The sequence below is a fragment of the Oncorhynchus keta genome, chromosome 15 (assembly GCF_023373465.1).
Source record: "Oncorhynchus keta strain PuntledgeMale-10-30-2019 chromosome 15, Oket_V2, whole genome shotgun sequence".
NCBI lineage: Eukaryota > Metazoa > Chordata > Actinopteri > Salmoniformes > Salmonidae > Oncorhynchus > Oncorhynchus keta.
This window is the reverse complement of record NC_068435.1, coordinates 14334219-14349901: the sequence shown is the minus strand read 5'-3', so window position 1 is coordinate 14349901 and position 15683 is coordinate 14334219. Positions and strand designations below refer to the sequence as shown.

Below are 15683 nucleotides of genomic sequence, written 5' to 3'. Positions count from 1 at the left end.
TGTGTGCTGTGGTGCATACTTCTGAGTACCACTTTCACTAAAAGCAAGCTACACTGATTGAAGTGGATTTATCAAGTGACATCAATAAGGGATTCACCTGGTCAGTCTGTCATGGCAGGAGCAGGTGTTAAATGTTTTGTACTCTCATTGTAGGTCCAACATGGAGAGGAGCTTTGATTTGCCAAAAGTTGTAGTGTTCTTGCCATCTAGTGGAATAAAATGTCAGTTTCCAGGTATGTACCACAGAGTTTTCAAATATAGGCTCTGTGTATTGTGTACTCTGACTGAATGTTATGGTAGGACATTTGAGAAATGGAGAGCATTTTGAAAATGTATTTGGTGCATTTCATTGTACAAATGAAAGCTTTACATTAATGGTTTATTGACAAAATAGCAATAACACATTACCCAAGACCACATGAAACTAAAACAGTTACTGGCAGTATAAAATGGAGCCCACTATCAACCGCAACAGAATACAATTTTTTAAATAACATGCAGTAAAATGTATTGAAACTCTAGGAAGCGTATATGAAAATGAAGCACTATATCCCGAAGCAACATTTAAATTCATGCTTCTTAATGTAGAATCAAATTTATTGATGCAGAATATAACAGAAATTATACATATTTTTGGTTGTCTCTCTTCCCATCCTCTGCATGGTGGTCATCATAGACGGGCCTGTTCTGGGCTTGGGAGGCTTTGTAAGCAACTCCTGTGTAGCTGGGCGGAAAAATGCAAGAAAATTACAATTTTGCATATTCACTTACATTTACATATGTGTAAAAAAAAATGTGCCTTCATCACATTGTTCATTTTTGGGCCTACCTGAATATAGCTAGAAAATTATGTAAAATTGATAACCTACGTTGACTTGTCTGGCTGTAGTCCCCTGAAGGCAACACACTTCAGAATCCCACCCAATAAGAGCAAAGCTGCACCTATCCAGGCAACAAAGAGGGCGGGGCCAAACGTGTACCTGTCACAGAGAAAAAGCACAGTCAGTAACTGACTCACCTGTCTATAGTGATACCATGACCAAATATGGAAATAGAGATGCATGAAGTTCACTCTTACCTCGGCATCATATTTCCTCCATTCTCTATGCCCTGTCCCATCCCTCCTCCATAATTGGGGTTGTAGGTGGTCATCATGAAACTAGCCACAATTTGGTTAGCATAGATTGAAGCTCCAGCAATAGCACAAATGCCTGACAGAGAGGAAGGAAATTCATTGCTCGGTGGCAATAAGATTTTAACAAAAGCAAGCCGCTGAAACTGGAATTGTAAGTTTATTTTAACAATTCATTGATTGAGGACTTGGGTGCTTACACATTATCACCAAAGACATACGTTCAGAGAGTGACATGTAGAAATAAGTGATTGAATTGCTGTTCTCCAAGCAACATGCAAATAAGCCGCCATTGTAAATAAGAATTTGTTTAACTGACTTGCTTCGTTAAATAAAGGCAACATTTTAAAATGTGTTAATATAAAACTTTTCGTCCCTATACCTGCAATGATGAACATAACCCCTGCTGTAAGGGTCATCTTGGCTTTGGAGGAATCTTCCATGCTGCCCATTTTAAGGCACTTGAGGGAGAACAGGGCTATCATGGCCCCTATTACACCCAGAACAATGCCCACAATCATCAGTGCTCTCACTGCCTGAAAGGTCCCTGGAAGACAACACAAATCATTATGTATATTCAAGCTACACATTGTTTTAGTACCCATGAGTTTACAAGTCATATTGCCAGGGATAGAGGCTCCAATGTGAATAACAAGCTTCAATGTATTCTGTTGGTATTTGAAATTTGAATCGGGGTTCTTTGTAATTTTTTTTGCCTGTGATAATGGTGTTGACCTAACATGAGTCTGGCTATGGAACCATAATGCACTGGGGCTAAGGTCAATACTGATAGGAGCAGGCCAGGGAAACAGGCGGGAGTTCATTTGGGGAGAGGACTGAAACTTAAAAGCAGAAAGACTCCAAAATGTCCTGTCAAATAAGTAAAAAAACCTTTTGGCTTCCCTTTTCTTTTTCTTCAAATGTCACTAATGATTGAGCCGATTCTGCAAGTAAATAAGTATATATTTTTTCGTAAACCATGATCCATTGTTATACAGGTCAACTGTTCCATTTTCCATTCCTTGAGAATTAAAATGAGAGGAATCTACTTGATTATTTTGACAATATCAAGGTCAGAAATGTTCAAGTGATGCCCTGTTTCAAGTCCAACCCAGGTGTCAGTGTGAGTTTGGACACAAAAGACCACTAGGCTACTACAGAGTTGAAATAGAACTACAACTCTTGCTCTAGTTTAGTGGTACATTTAAGAACCTTGACACAATTTGGTGGTACAGGTAATTACTTTTGGAGAAAACACATTGTTCATCAACCTTTTGAGGAACTAATGGCCACACCAATTCTTCTCCAACTCCCCCATACAAGTCAATCTGTAATTTGAACCCTGAACCAATATCTCCAAAACCTTCAATGTAAAGCACTTGGAAAAGAGTTTCATAAATTCCACATTATTTACCTGAGAAGCCCAGGAGGCCGTAGAGGGGCCGGCACTCAGTGAAGCCTGAGGTGCCCACCTCACAGTTCTGCCACAGGCCCTTATAGGTGTACACCGAGGTCACCACGTCCCCCTGACGATCCTTGACGCTCCAGTTGTTCATCCCCGTGGCGGCGATGACGGCAGCCCCGCCGAGCAGACCCAGGACAAATCCACCCGTCTGGAGTGCAGTGGCCATACTTTCCGGAGTGTGAAGTGTGAGTGAAATGTGTGTGTGTAGGAAAGGGATGTAGAAGGGTGAGAGAGGGGGAAGGCGGAAGGGCGGTGTTGGAACTAATGTGGAGTAGGGTGGGGTTGCTGAGGTTTCGCCCCGCGTGTGATGTGGCGTGGGCGGTTGACCATGTGCACGTTCACGCTCACGTGCACGCTTCTGCTTGGTTTCTCATCAGAGATGTGGGCACAGTGGAGATAGGTGCACCAGGTACCTTTTATCTGAGCCAACCGTTGTTGGGCAGGAGTAAATAAAGAGGTCTGAATCACTTTAGTTAAGACAACCCCATAACAGCACGGCATGGCGAGCATGTGTAATGTCTATATACCCTGACAAATAAAGCTAGTGAGACAGAGATAGGTAGGTAGGTAGGTAGGTAGGTAGGTAGGTAGATAGATAGATAGATAGATAGATAGATAGATAGATAGATAGATAGATAGATAGATAGATAGATAGATAGATAGATAGATAGGATGGCATATTAAGAGGCACCCACTTCACAGACAGGTGATGGAGATGATTTATAGACGGGATTTTAGGTGAGACTCGAATGATTCAGAGTGAACTGTAATGAATGACATCAGGTAAGTCCCAGAGTGTATAGGCACCCAGACGTTAGTGTTGATGATTTGTTGATGTGACCGCATCAATTCTTTTAATATGATGCTTAGTAAGACTCATTCCTTTTCACACTCAGAACAAGCAGAAACTCATTTTAATCACATGATCATTTTGTCAACAATCCAACTGGGCAGGAGAGGCTTTCCATTCTTCTCTTATCGCAAGCCTCTCTCAAGCACTGAGAGCACACACACATACACACACACAGACATATACACACTGAAAGTTTTTATACAGTGAAACTAAACAGTCTGGATTCCATCAAACAATACTGGTAGACCATTATGGACCAATAACATTATTGATAAAAAATACCATGGTAACACAATCTTGAGAGCTTTTGCCAATCGTCTTTGGTGGGCAGGGAATACCTTTTTTTTATAAGTGGTTTAACAAATAACTTCCTTTGCTTCAGAATTTGAATGTAAATGTGGTCCGATGAAAATCATCAACAAACTAAAAGCTAGGTAGAGATTGACCTCAAACGCTGTTCTAAGATCAGTTAACTCAACTCCAATCCTCCTTAACCATTATGGAGGTAAAATGTGAAACTGAATATAAAGCCACTTCAACTAGATTAATTTGAATGCAGATGATCATGTCCATGTCAACAAAACACAGTAGCAGTGGTCATCATGGTATTCATTGATTATATTGTAATAAACTGCTCAATTATGTTGCAGATCCTTGTTTAATGAGTAATCATAGAGACATCGATTGACTGCTTTATTCTTTTGTTTAACATAAAGCATCCATTTTACATCACTAAGAGTCTGTTTCTGTTAGAAATCATCACTGATTCACAGGTTTATCCTGCCCTCCTCTGGCCACTAGTTGAACATGTGAGATGACATTTGCAAAATTATACTTTGATGCAGTCTTATTTATGAGGTAATTTCATAAGACAAAGGTGACTCATTGGGGTCTATCTGAATTGGTACGTTTACAATGTATCTTCTGATAAACTGACTTATTAGTAGCTGGCTAGGAACAGCTGCCAAGGAATATGGTCTGATCTGTTAAAAACAAACTTTTTTAATTGACAATAGACAAATCCAGATTTTTGAAGGCATATTGACAATTGAGATTTAAAGTTTGGTAACTGCCTTTTTTGAAATGCCAAAATAACCTAAATCATATTTCCCAAAAATATTGCCATATCATCATAAAGTTAATGAAGTAAACACAACATAAATACAGAACGAAAAATCCATATAAATAAGGAAAACCAATCAAGAATGAAAATGTAAATTCATTTGACCTATCTACAGTAAATAAATAGATATATTCAGTTTTACCATAATCAGAATCGGTCCTCGTTGCGCGTGCGTGGTAGATATAGCCCATTGCTCACCTTGATGTGAGACAACAGCAAAACTATTTTGACAGTTATGATGTGAACATTCATGTATTTTATTCACATGCGTTTTTTCTTTATGTGGTCACACACTTGAATGTGGTGAACAGGAGTACGGGTCTATACCGGCCATACCTGGAAAAAGGATGTATGCAACCTGAGGCTGTAAACCCGTCGCCGACCAGGTGCCACAGTTACAGGGCAAGGCGTACCCCGGGTTCGTGGAGGACGGGTGAGTATGAGTGTGCTGGCTGGGGCATCCCAAACTTCCAAACGCGCCAGTCTGGTATCCCAAAGAGGGCGCATATGACAAGCCGTTGGCAGCCAGAGCGTGGGGAATTTCTGAGATCCTCTGGACAGCACCGGTGCTGAATTGACCTGAGTCAAGGAGCGAGTATGGTGATGATGTCGGCGGCAAAAGGGCTCGAGCTTTCTCAGCGGAAGCCAAAATGGACTCCGTGGAAAATCCTTTCAAATGTTCTGCGTCCCCGAGGAAGGGAAAGGGGAAAAGGAACCGGTCCTTCTTTAGCAAGCTCTTGGGTTTGCGCCGAGGTCTGTACTTGTAGTTGGGGTGATCTTTCATGTGTTGCGCGCGCAATCTCTTGGCTTCATCAATGTATGGTCGCTTCTCTGATTCGGAAAGCAACTTCCATTCCGCGCCAAGTCTTTTGCTGATTTCAGAGTTGTGCATTTTGGGATTCTCCAGTGACATCTTTCGTCTCTGACCGCGAGACCACACCATGAAAGCGTTCATGGGCCTCTTTATGTGATCCAAAGGTTTTGCCATCTCAATAGCGCACGGTGAAATGCGCATCAACATCAACCAAAGTTATAAAGATCTATAGATTTAGTTGTTGGTATTCAGCTCACCAACTGCTCATGCTCCTTTAGTGTGGAGATGTGGCACAGGAGAGAAAACGTAGCCTATCCAAATTGGGTAGGATAATTAACAGAGTTTAAAGATAAAAGTTCATACAAATGCCTCTGTTAAAAAAACACGACTAAACCCGGTGGCAACTGGTGCTCCAATGCGAGTTGAATCACTTGTGTGTTTCTCCAGAAAAAAAAGCTGCCTGCAATGCAAACTCAAGAATGTGAAGAGGCGCGTGAATGGGAGCCAAACGTAGCCAAGTTCAAAGGTATGGATCGAGCTGTGTAGGTCTGTGCGCAACCTGACAACATCATAGAAGTGTCATACTCAGGCAAGCCAATCGGAGGATAGAAAGCATTGTAATCCCTTTCCTAAAGATTTAACCTATGCAACCGGCAATTTGGGGGAGAGGAAAGCACTCTCTTTTTTTTGTAGCCTTTTTTGCGTTCCTTTTGTTTAGAGTTTTTCACCACCAGCAGATAATGTATTCTGAATTTGGAAATGTATCTGGAGTTAATCTCTCGTGGCCGTTTTACTAGAATGGACAAGTATTACCTACTTGTCCATGGTCCTGAAATGCCCATTTGAAGCGAGAGGTGTTATGACATCTCCAACTAAAATGTGTAGCAATTACCATGAACTTCTTCCCTCAAACAGAGACTCTGAAAAGAAACAAGAAACACTTAAAGAAAGTGTAACCTTGTTTATCTAAAAAACAAATAACAGTAGGGCCAAATTAGTAAAACATTTAATAAAATAAAATATGTGTTGTCAAAAATATATATTTTATTGTCACACACACCGGATAGATGCAGTGAAATATGTTGTTTTACAGTAGTACGTGGCCATATCAACAGATTTTTCACCTTGTCAGCTCAGGTATTCAAACCAGTGACCTTTCTGTTACTGGCCCAGCATGTTTGACTGCTAGGATACTTGCTGTCCTTAGGCCATGCCAAGTCTTTTCAGGTAGCCTATCAAACCTAATCATTACTTAAGCCCACACTTTCCACAGTTCTCAAACTGCCCTTAAAAGTTGACAGGTTCATAGAAATGCTCAACTGCACCCTCAATGACTTAATATGCGTCAGTGTGTCTCACCTGACCCAGCCATCTTTCACACCCCAGTGTAATCAATAATAATCACAGAAATAATTCAATAGTCCTGGATGATTCCATTGATTGTGAGGTGCTGGTAATTACTATCCCTTATCTGATCAAATATATATTTAAGCTATTTTCCTTGATATTGAAATGACATTGATAAGACAGGGCCAAATGTCTGAATGTCCTTGCCAGAATACTTCTATGACAACAAACTGTACAAAGTGTTTTCTTAAATTTGTTCCCTCTTTAGATCGTGTTCCCCATTCAATCTTTAAAGAAACAAAAAGCAATATTTTTACAAACGAGTGTCATGAGATCATATAGTTTTGTCTTGAAGTTTCCTCCAAAAGCAGGGAAGGGACCTCATCTGAAGCAGGGAAGGGACCTCATCTGAAGCAGGGAAGGGACCTCATCTGAAGCAGGGAAGGGACCTCATCTGAAGTGGGGAGAAGATTTGTACATAACACATTATCATTTTGATTAGGATTAAACATTCTAAAAATCTTGTACCATGAAGGACACCATTTTTGAAGGGGATAAGGAAAATACACCCCTCTTGGGGAGGCCTCAAAAGAAGTGGAAGCCCCTGGGCCATCCTACAAACCCTGAAATGTGCAAAGGGGCTTGAACCAAACAGATTATCACCATGACAGGCAGATTATGTGTTTTTTTTACACTGATAGGCTTGGTACCAGTGGTTCAGAGTTGATAGACTTGCTACCAGTGGTTCAGAGTTGGGAGTGTTGGGTATTATTTATTTATGACCTTTATTTTACTAGGCAAGTCAGTTAAGAACAAATTCTTATTTTCAATGACGGCCTAGGAACAGTGGGTTAACTGCCTGTTCAGGGGCAGAACGACAGATTTGTACCTTGTCAGCTCAGGGATTTGAACTTGCAACCTTTCGGTTAACGCTCTAACCACTAGGCTACCCTGCCGCCCCTATAAGCACAGATGACCAGATGACCAGAGTGGAGGCCTTCTTTATTTCAACCCAGCGCCAACTAATCAGAATCAGAAGCACTATTTTCACCAAGTACATGTACACATAGCCTACCCGGAATAGGTGCTGCCAGAGGTAAACAGGATTACCTCAACTCTGTACATCAGAGGCACTGCAGGCCAAAGCCATTTCAAAGGCAGACAAATGGACAGAAGGGAATCTAACGGTGCACATCGTTACAGCGGCAGAGATTATAAAGATGTTAAACCACCATTGGGGTCCAAACTGGGCCTCGCCGAGGGCTGTGTGGATAAACTGCCTGGCAGCAGGGCTCAGTGGATCAACAGTAACCCAACAGCTATGTTCTCTATCTACTATGGGGGTTTAGTTCAGAGATTCAGACACAGGAGGCGTTGACCATGCAGCGAGGCTGATTGCTTCTACAGTACAGGGTAAACATCCTGTTTGTTTGCTCTAAGAAGATGCCAGTTTGAAGGAATCAGCGGATGGATTAATATAGCAAAGTGTGTAAACAAAAATTCCGGTATTTCCCTGGTGAGAGTGTGTAGATAATGACAACACTCCTGTCACTCTTTCCAATAATGCTGTTCTCCGAAATATTTCCTCTGTTTGAGAAAAGCGCTGAGAAGTTTAACTACATGATGGCAATTTTATACATAGTTTTCTGTACAGTCTGTTTGTGTAAATCAGTGTTGGGTGTGACTATGTTCTGTGAGGACGGCGTTTCCTCTCTACAGTTCGACAAAACCCTGGGTAATAAGAAAAACTGCCTGCAGCACAAAATGGCCGTCATAATCCGGTTATCCTCCGAGCTCTAAAGATACTGGTCCTCAGGAGTCTATATTTTTCTTCTTATGTCAAAACTGTCCTCCATGCACTCAGGTGGATTAAGAAGAAGTCACGCTGGAGAGAGAGATTGACAGGTACAGAAGACCTGGGGGAAGAAAGGAAATGAAAGAGGAGAAGGAAGGAGGAATAGTTGTACCTCAGGGCACTAACTTTCTGTTGGCAACTCCACAGAGTGCAAAAGGTAAATAAGTCCTGCTAATGTTTGTGTTGAATACCTGCAGCTCAATTCTGTTGACATTAGAAAAACAATCAACCGACTTGTATATCTTCGCCACACTGTTGTGCTTGACAGTACATTGACGAATGATAAGGAGTTGTGAAGGTACAGTAGGTGTACCTGAGCTGCAATGCAATCAGTGTGCGGACATTTACTTCTCATTGCTACTTTCTTGTCCAGCTCCTGTGACTCATTTGGATCTCCTTTCTTGACACACGTATGGAAGCGGGTTACCTACCCTAACAGTGCTCGAGCTATGAGCCCAGGCTTTAACAAACCTGCGCGGTATGATCCCTTTTGCTTATCGAGAGTGAAACGATGGATGCCATGTGGCCATTCCTGTCTGACTCAATCCATTAGTTCAGTGTCTGTCTCTATCCCCCTGCATTTTAGAGTTGCCATTTTTCTAACATCGGCAGCAGGCATCCTTCTCTCTCTACGTCAAGTCTGTAGTGCTGGATTAGCCAGGGTCAGGCAGGGAATCAAACACAAAAGAGCTATACCTAAGAGATCGATAAAACCTTGAGAACAGGAAGATGTCACGGATCCCCCCGGAACATTCATTACGCACACCTGGCCCCTATTCCCAGTGATTAGTACTTGTATAAGTGTGTCCTTGGTTTAACATTTTCCTGTCGATTGTTGTTACAATGTCCGTTGGTGTGTGTGAGTACCTGTGCTGCGTGTTTTGGCTTTCGTGTCATTGTGGATTGCGCAGATGATTACGGGTCTTGTCCCATGTGTTAATCATTGTGCGCGTTTTTTATTTATTCAAAGTACTCCTCGCTCTTTTGTTTTGAGTTTCTACCCTGTGTTTTGTTATGTGTTTGTATGGTCTTTGTCCCCGTGCCTTTACATGGCACGCCGTAATTTGGGCTTAATAAAAAAAACATTACGTATTCCTGCTCCTGTCTCCCCGAATCATTTATGTAATGGTGACAGAAGAAAAAACCTGAAGATAGGGAGGCCATTGTTTTTTCTGACCACGCAGAGGTTTTCCAAGTTTGGGAAAAACTGAGTGCCCTCCTGATGTGGGAACCAATGCCAACCTACACAATATTTTCAATTAATTGAATAACCTTATAAAATACATTTATTGTAGTTAATCTATCAAAAGCATACATCAAATGTGGTTATGTTAGTAGAAATGTAAGTAGACCTTAATGACATGGACTTTGGGAGAGTTCTGCTTGAAGCATGTGATGTAAGCATAAGTTGTTTGTTCTTTAAAGTTCCAGAATACTTACTTTTGAATACTTTCACATCACAAATTAATATTCCTTGTGTTATTATTTTTCATTTTTTCTAGTTTTTTTCTCTCTCTGCATTGTTTGGAAGGGCCCTTCAGTAAACATTTCACTGTTAGTCTACACCTGTTGTTTTCGAAGCATGTGACAATTAAAATTGGATTGGATTTGAAAAACCCAAGGATTTTTTTTTTTCAAAATCCCAAACCTATATTGTGACCATGTATGCAGAGGACATTTGGCACTCGCTGAGTGTGAAGAAAGTTCAGCATCAACCTCACTTTAAATTGTGTCATTTCAGCTACTCGTACAGTAAATACACAGAAATTCCCAACAATGCAAGACTTCTGGGTAACTTGAGGGGGGCGTTTTAAATCCAACAACAGTTTCTGACACTTCCGAGGAGTACATTAGGGACCATTTCAGGGGGAAAATCCCTCAGATTTTCCAGACCCTGGAGGGGATTTCACTAAATCTTGTGCTTATTCTCATGATACTTAGGAAAAGTAAAGCGGTTTTAATAGCTTCCCCCTGACACATTGATGGCGGAATATGCTTGGGGTCTGTGGTCGACAGCTCCAATCCCGCAGGGGGTTGAGAGATCTACTCCTGCATGCTCTCGCAGTCCGCCCGACTAAATTAATACACTTCCACCATCTCAGGATAAACCTGAAGGCCATATTACGGTGGGGCCTATCTGCAAGCTTGAAATAGCACTTAGTCAGCAGTCAATGAGAGACAACCAGGCATTTGTCAGCGACTCAGCGTCATGCAGGCTAAAGATTTTAAAATGTCCTGCAGTAAATTAAGTGCTGCTTGAAAGTGAAAGGGGCCAGCTAAGCAGGATGATGCTTTACTTTACATGGCAGAGTGGTTTAGGGGGTGAAAGTGCTCCTCAGTTGGACTCAGATTTAGAGTCACAACTCTTTAGCATGTTTCATGACCTTCAAACTAGCACAACTGATATCTCACTGGGCACAGACGTCAATTCAACATCTATTCCACGTTGGTTCAATGTAATTGAATTGAAATTACGTGGAAACAACGTTGATTCTACCAGTGTGTGCCCAGTGGGATCAATGTTAAATTAACCTGTAGTTGCTTTTATATTTATCTCAACTTAATTTAACCCTCACATTTTTTGAAGAAAAGTAAGGAGTGAAAGTGATATCAATCTTTCTCATGAATGGCTATCAGTTTTGTAATAGGGCATCCTTGACCAACTCCATCATTAATGACCTACTGTATTTGAAACAGGGACGTACCGAGGGATAGCCAATAAGGAAAATAATCTCTTACTAGACAAGTGTTTTACATACAGAGTGATTTGCCCACTTTGGTTGGATTAATTACATGCTGAATCGAGATGACAGAGGTTTAGAATAATGCCAGTAACACGAAAAGGGACTCCAACATGCAAGATGATCACTAAGGGATCAACTGTTAGGATGCTCACAGAAGAAAATCATTAATACCTACAGTTATTAGACGCTACGAATAAAGACAAGCTTTTACTGTATGCAAATGAGCTGGTAAAACGTTATCAGCAGCCAGGAGAGCTTAGCAGGGGAGCAGTGTGTTTTCAGCTGATTAAACTCTGCTTAAAGTTACAGGATTTATTTCCAGAGGAGAAGAGTGAGGGGAAAAGATGCAAGAGAAGACAGTGTTTGTTTAAGACCGTATTGGAAGAAGGTATTGAAAGCAATATACAAGCAATTCCTTTAATCAGTGTGTTCATGTGTGAGAGAGTTAGAGAGAGAAAGAGACCACCATTCCCTCTGAAGAAGAAAAAGGAATGAAGAGGAAGATCAATGTTGAGGGTGTGGGGAGATAGGAGGACCCCCAACTGACCTTGTTTGTCTGTTACTTCTAGACAGACATTTATCTACCATCTTCCTCTTCCTTTAGGACACACAGGGGGGAACAGAAACAATCTGCCCTCCAGGTACCAGCCTGAGCCTGGCAGCTTTACCTCTCCTCTCTACCTCTCTCCTCTAAGCAGCCTGGTTACCCCCTTTAGAGGTGAGACTCCTCTTTAAGGAATGGGATTATATAAGTGGCCAGTTAAAATCACTGGAATTATTAGTGCTTTTATATTCCGAGTGGAACAGGAATTTGTGTTGCCATGTACTGTATGAGGAGAGCCACTTCAAATACAGGCGAATGAGGCAATATCCATACGGATATTCATAATATGACCCCCTAAAATGACAGTGTGGTGCTTCTAAGAGGCTTATGATATAATGAAAACAGTGTTCCCCCCAGCTATGATATGCTAGCTGTGACAGTAAGGAGAGATTTGTATTTACTGAGATTGCCTGTACTCGTGTTAAGCACCATACTGAGCCAGAAGAGAGGGAGTAGGGAGACCCCATGACAACAGTATGCTTAGATAAACCCCTACCGGTAGAGGACAGGCAGATAGACAGGCATGAAAGTGGAGGTTTTTAAGTCTTTTCGGAATGTTCCTGCTCAACCAATGGGATGGCAGTGAGTGTACTGTAGGTAGGTGGATTTGGTTACAAGGACTGATTATCTGTGGGCACCTCAGAGCTCTTGGGAATCAGGACATGACAGATTAATTGCGCTTGTTTCTGAGGTGGGCTGGGTAGAGCATAGCACAACACAGGCAAAATATATGGGACTGGAGAATCTTGATAATCCTCTTCATCAAACCTCCCTCTGTCTCATCGTTCTTGTCTTACTCGGTTGCATTTCCCACTGATTCCCTTGTAAACACTGAACAATGTTAAACAACAAGACAGGAGACATGATCAAAAATGCTAAGACACGACTGAAAGTCAATCTGAAAACAAATGCAAGTTGGAGAAGCACACCAAGTCAAATCAATGCACACACTGAGGTTAGTACTGACAATACAATGACATGCAAGGTGTTAAGGACCAGCAGCACCAGGCATTACAGTGTATTGGTTTAACTGCACACAATGGTAGTACTGAAGAAGGCCACAAGAGATCAGTATAACAACAATCAATGATTGGCCTATGCTCCAGCAAGGAGCTTGTAATTTGTTAAAATCACTGTATTCACATCCTACCATACCCTTGTCTGTACATTATGCCTTGAATCTATTCTTCCGTGCCCAGAAACCTGCTCCTTTTACTCTCTGTTCCGAATGCACTAGACAACCAGTTCTTATAGCCTTTAGCCGTACCCTTATCCTACTCCTTCTCTGTTCTTCTGGTGATGTAGAGGTTAATACAGGCCTTGCAGCGCCATGTTCCACTCCTATTCCCCAGGTGCTCTCATTTGTTGACTTCTGTAACCGTAAAAGCCTTGGTTTCATGCATGTTAACATTAGAAGCGTCCTCCCTAAGTTTGTTTTATCCACTGCTTTAGCACACTCTGTCAACCCGGATGTCTTAGCCTGGCTTAGGAAGGCCACAAAAACCCTGAAATTTCCATCCCTAACTATAACATTTTCCGACAAGATAGAACTGCCAAATGGGGTGGAGTTGAAATCTACTGCAGAGATAGCCTGCAGAGTTCTGTCATACTATCCAGGTCTGTGCCCAAACAATTTGAGCTTCTACTTCTAAAAATCCACCTGTCCAGAAACAAGACTCTTACCGTTGCAGCTTGTTATAGACCCCCTTCTGCCCCCAGTTGTGTCCTGGACACCATATGTGAATTGACTGCCCCCCTATCTATCTTCAAAGCTCGTACTGTTAGGTGACCTAAACTGGGACATGCTTAACACCCCGACCGTCCTATAATCTAAACTAGATGCCCTTAATCTCACACAAATTATCAATGAACGTACCAGGTATAACCCCAAATCCGTAAACACGGGCACCCTCATAGATATCATCCTGACCAACCTGCCCTCTAAATACACCTCTGCTGTCATCAACCAGCATCTCAGCGATCACTGCCTCATTGCCTGCGTCCATAATGGGTCTGTACTCAAACGACCACCCCTCATCACTATGCAACTTTTCAGGGAAGTTTGGAACCAATATACACAGGCAGTTAGGAAAGCAAAGGCTAGCTTTTTCAAACAGAAATTATCTCAGCTCACTGGTCACCATAGCAGCACCCACCCGCGGCACGCTCTCCAGCAGGTATATTTCACTGGTCACCCCCAAAGCCAATTCCTCCTTTGGCTGCCTTTCCTTCCAGTTCTCTGCTGTCAATGACTGGAACGAATTGCATATATCACTGAAGCTGGAGACTCATATCTCCCTCACTAAATTTAAGCATCAGCTGTCAGAGCAGCTCACAGATCATTGCACCTGTACATAGCCCATCTGTAAATAGCCCATCCAACTACCTCATCCCCATATATTTATTTTCTCCGTTGTACCCCAGTACCTCTACTTGCACATTCATCTTCTGCACATCTATCACTCCAGTGTTTAACTGCTCAATTGTAATTACTTCACCAGTATGGCCTATTTATTGCCTTACCTCCCTAATCTTACCTCATTTGAACACAGTGTATATAGATTTTTTTCTATTGTGTTATTGACTGTACATTTGTTTATTCCATGTGTAACTCTGTGTTACTGTTTGTGTCGCACTGCTTTGCTTTATCTTGGCCAGGTCACAGTTGTAAATGAGAATGTGTTCTCAACTGGCCAACCTGGTTAAATAAAGGTGAAATAAAAAATAAATATATATATAACATATATATATTTTTTAATTAAAAAATGTATTACCCCTTTTCAATTCCAACTTTTTTACATTTACATTTACATTTAAGTCATTTAGCAGACGCTCTTATCCAGAGCGACTTACAAATTGGTGCATACACCTTATGACAGACAACCAGTGGAACAGCCACTTGCATCTAAATCTTGTTGGGGGGGAGAAGGGGGGTGGTTACTACATGATTCCATATGTGTTATTTCATAGTTTTGATGTCTTCACTATTATTCTACAATGTAGAAAATAGTAAAAATAAAGAAAACCCTGGTATGAGTAGGTGTGTCTAAACTTTTGACTGGTACTGTATGTTAGACGGTTGAAAAGTTTAAATTGCTTTGCTACAACGTACCGGAAGTGTTGAATTAAATGAGAAAACTATCAAAGATGAAACAAAATACATTTATAACTAACCTCCTTCTGTCTGTGATGAAACGCTGGAACTATGGTGACAAAAATACGGGCTCGTCCGGGATTTGAACCCGGGACCTCTCGCACCCAAAGCGAGAATCATACCCCTAGACCAACGAGCCGCTTGAAAAATCTAGAGATATAAAAGTATATGTAACAACACCAGCCATAACGATACGAAATCTTTGTATTCCAGAGTGAATTTATAGCCGTTATTTTTGTGAAAACAGTTATCTGGTTGTTGGCGAGAAATTCACAACTTGCACATGGTTTATGAACTGATACACAAAATAATGACGAATACGTTGAGTTTTTCCATTAAAAGTATTATAAAAAAGGATTGCAACCAAAATAATGTTATGTATATGGGGGATACAACCATTCCAGCTCTGCAGACTTTGCTGCCAAGAGACCGAATCATTAGCTAGATCACTTGTTTTGGTACTGCCATGTACAGTAGCTTGTTTTGGTACTGCCATGTACAGTAGCTTGCTTTTGGTCGCTGGTTCAGGAATGGCTGAAGAATTGCAACTTTTATCTGGAGCTAACTCTCCAAATAGCACTGCAGGGTGACT

The 15683-nt window shown here is 41.4% G+C and overlaps 2 protein-coding genes and 1 non-coding gene across 3 annotated transcripts; all 3 read right to left on the bottom strand.

Annotated features, from left to right (window-relative positions):
- Positions 1 to 360: 360 nt before the first annotated feature.
- cldn18 (claudin 18) lies at positions 361 to 2830 on the bottom strand. The gene is made up of 5 exons (XM_035787683.2): positions 2547 to 2830; positions 1515 to 1679; positions 1079 to 1211; positions 870 to 980; positions 361 to 724 (listed from the first exon to the last, which is right to left on the bottom strand). Exons 1-5 carry the CDS (start codon positions 2761 to 2763, stop codon positions 622 to 624), a joined length of 729 nt encoding a protein of 242 aa, XP_035643576.1. The 5' UTR covers positions 2764 to 2830; the 3' UTR covers positions 361 to 621.
- A 563-nt stretch (positions 2831 to 3393) lies between these two features.
- Positions 3394 to 5903, bottom strand: LOC118395091 (transcription factor Sox-14-like). The gene has a single exon (XM_035788878.2). The coding sequence runs from the start codon at positions 5592 to 5594 to the stop codon at positions 4860 to 4862; it is 735 nt and encodes a 244-aa protein (XP_035644771.1). The 5' UTR covers positions 5595 to 5903; the 3' UTR covers positions 3394 to 4859.
- Positions 5904 to 15158: 9255 nt separating this feature from the next.
- On the bottom strand, positions 15159 to 15230 carry trnap-ugg (transfer RNA proline (anticodon UGG)). The gene has a single exon. It is a non-coding gene; the product is annotated as a tRNA-Pro (tRNA).
- Between the last annotated feature and the right edge of the window lie 453 nt (positions 15231 to 15683).

Coding starts and splice junctions, on each gene's coding strand:
- cldn18 (XM_035787683.2), bottom strand. CDS start 2,763: ATGGCCACTGCACTCCAGACGGGTGGATTTGTCCTGGGTCTGCTCGGC. Junction 1,680..2,546: donor CGGCCTCCTGGGCTTCTCAG/GTAAATAATGTG, acceptor GTTGTCTTCCAG/GGACCTTTCAGGCAGTGAGA. Junction 1,212..1,514: donor GGTTATGTTCATCATTGCAG/GTATAGGGACGA, acceptor CCTCTCTGTCAG/GCATTTGTGCTATTGCTGGA.
- LOC118395091 (XM_035788878.2), bottom strand. CDS start 5,594: ATGTTGATGCGCATTTCACCGTGCGCTATTGAGATGGCAAAACCTTTG.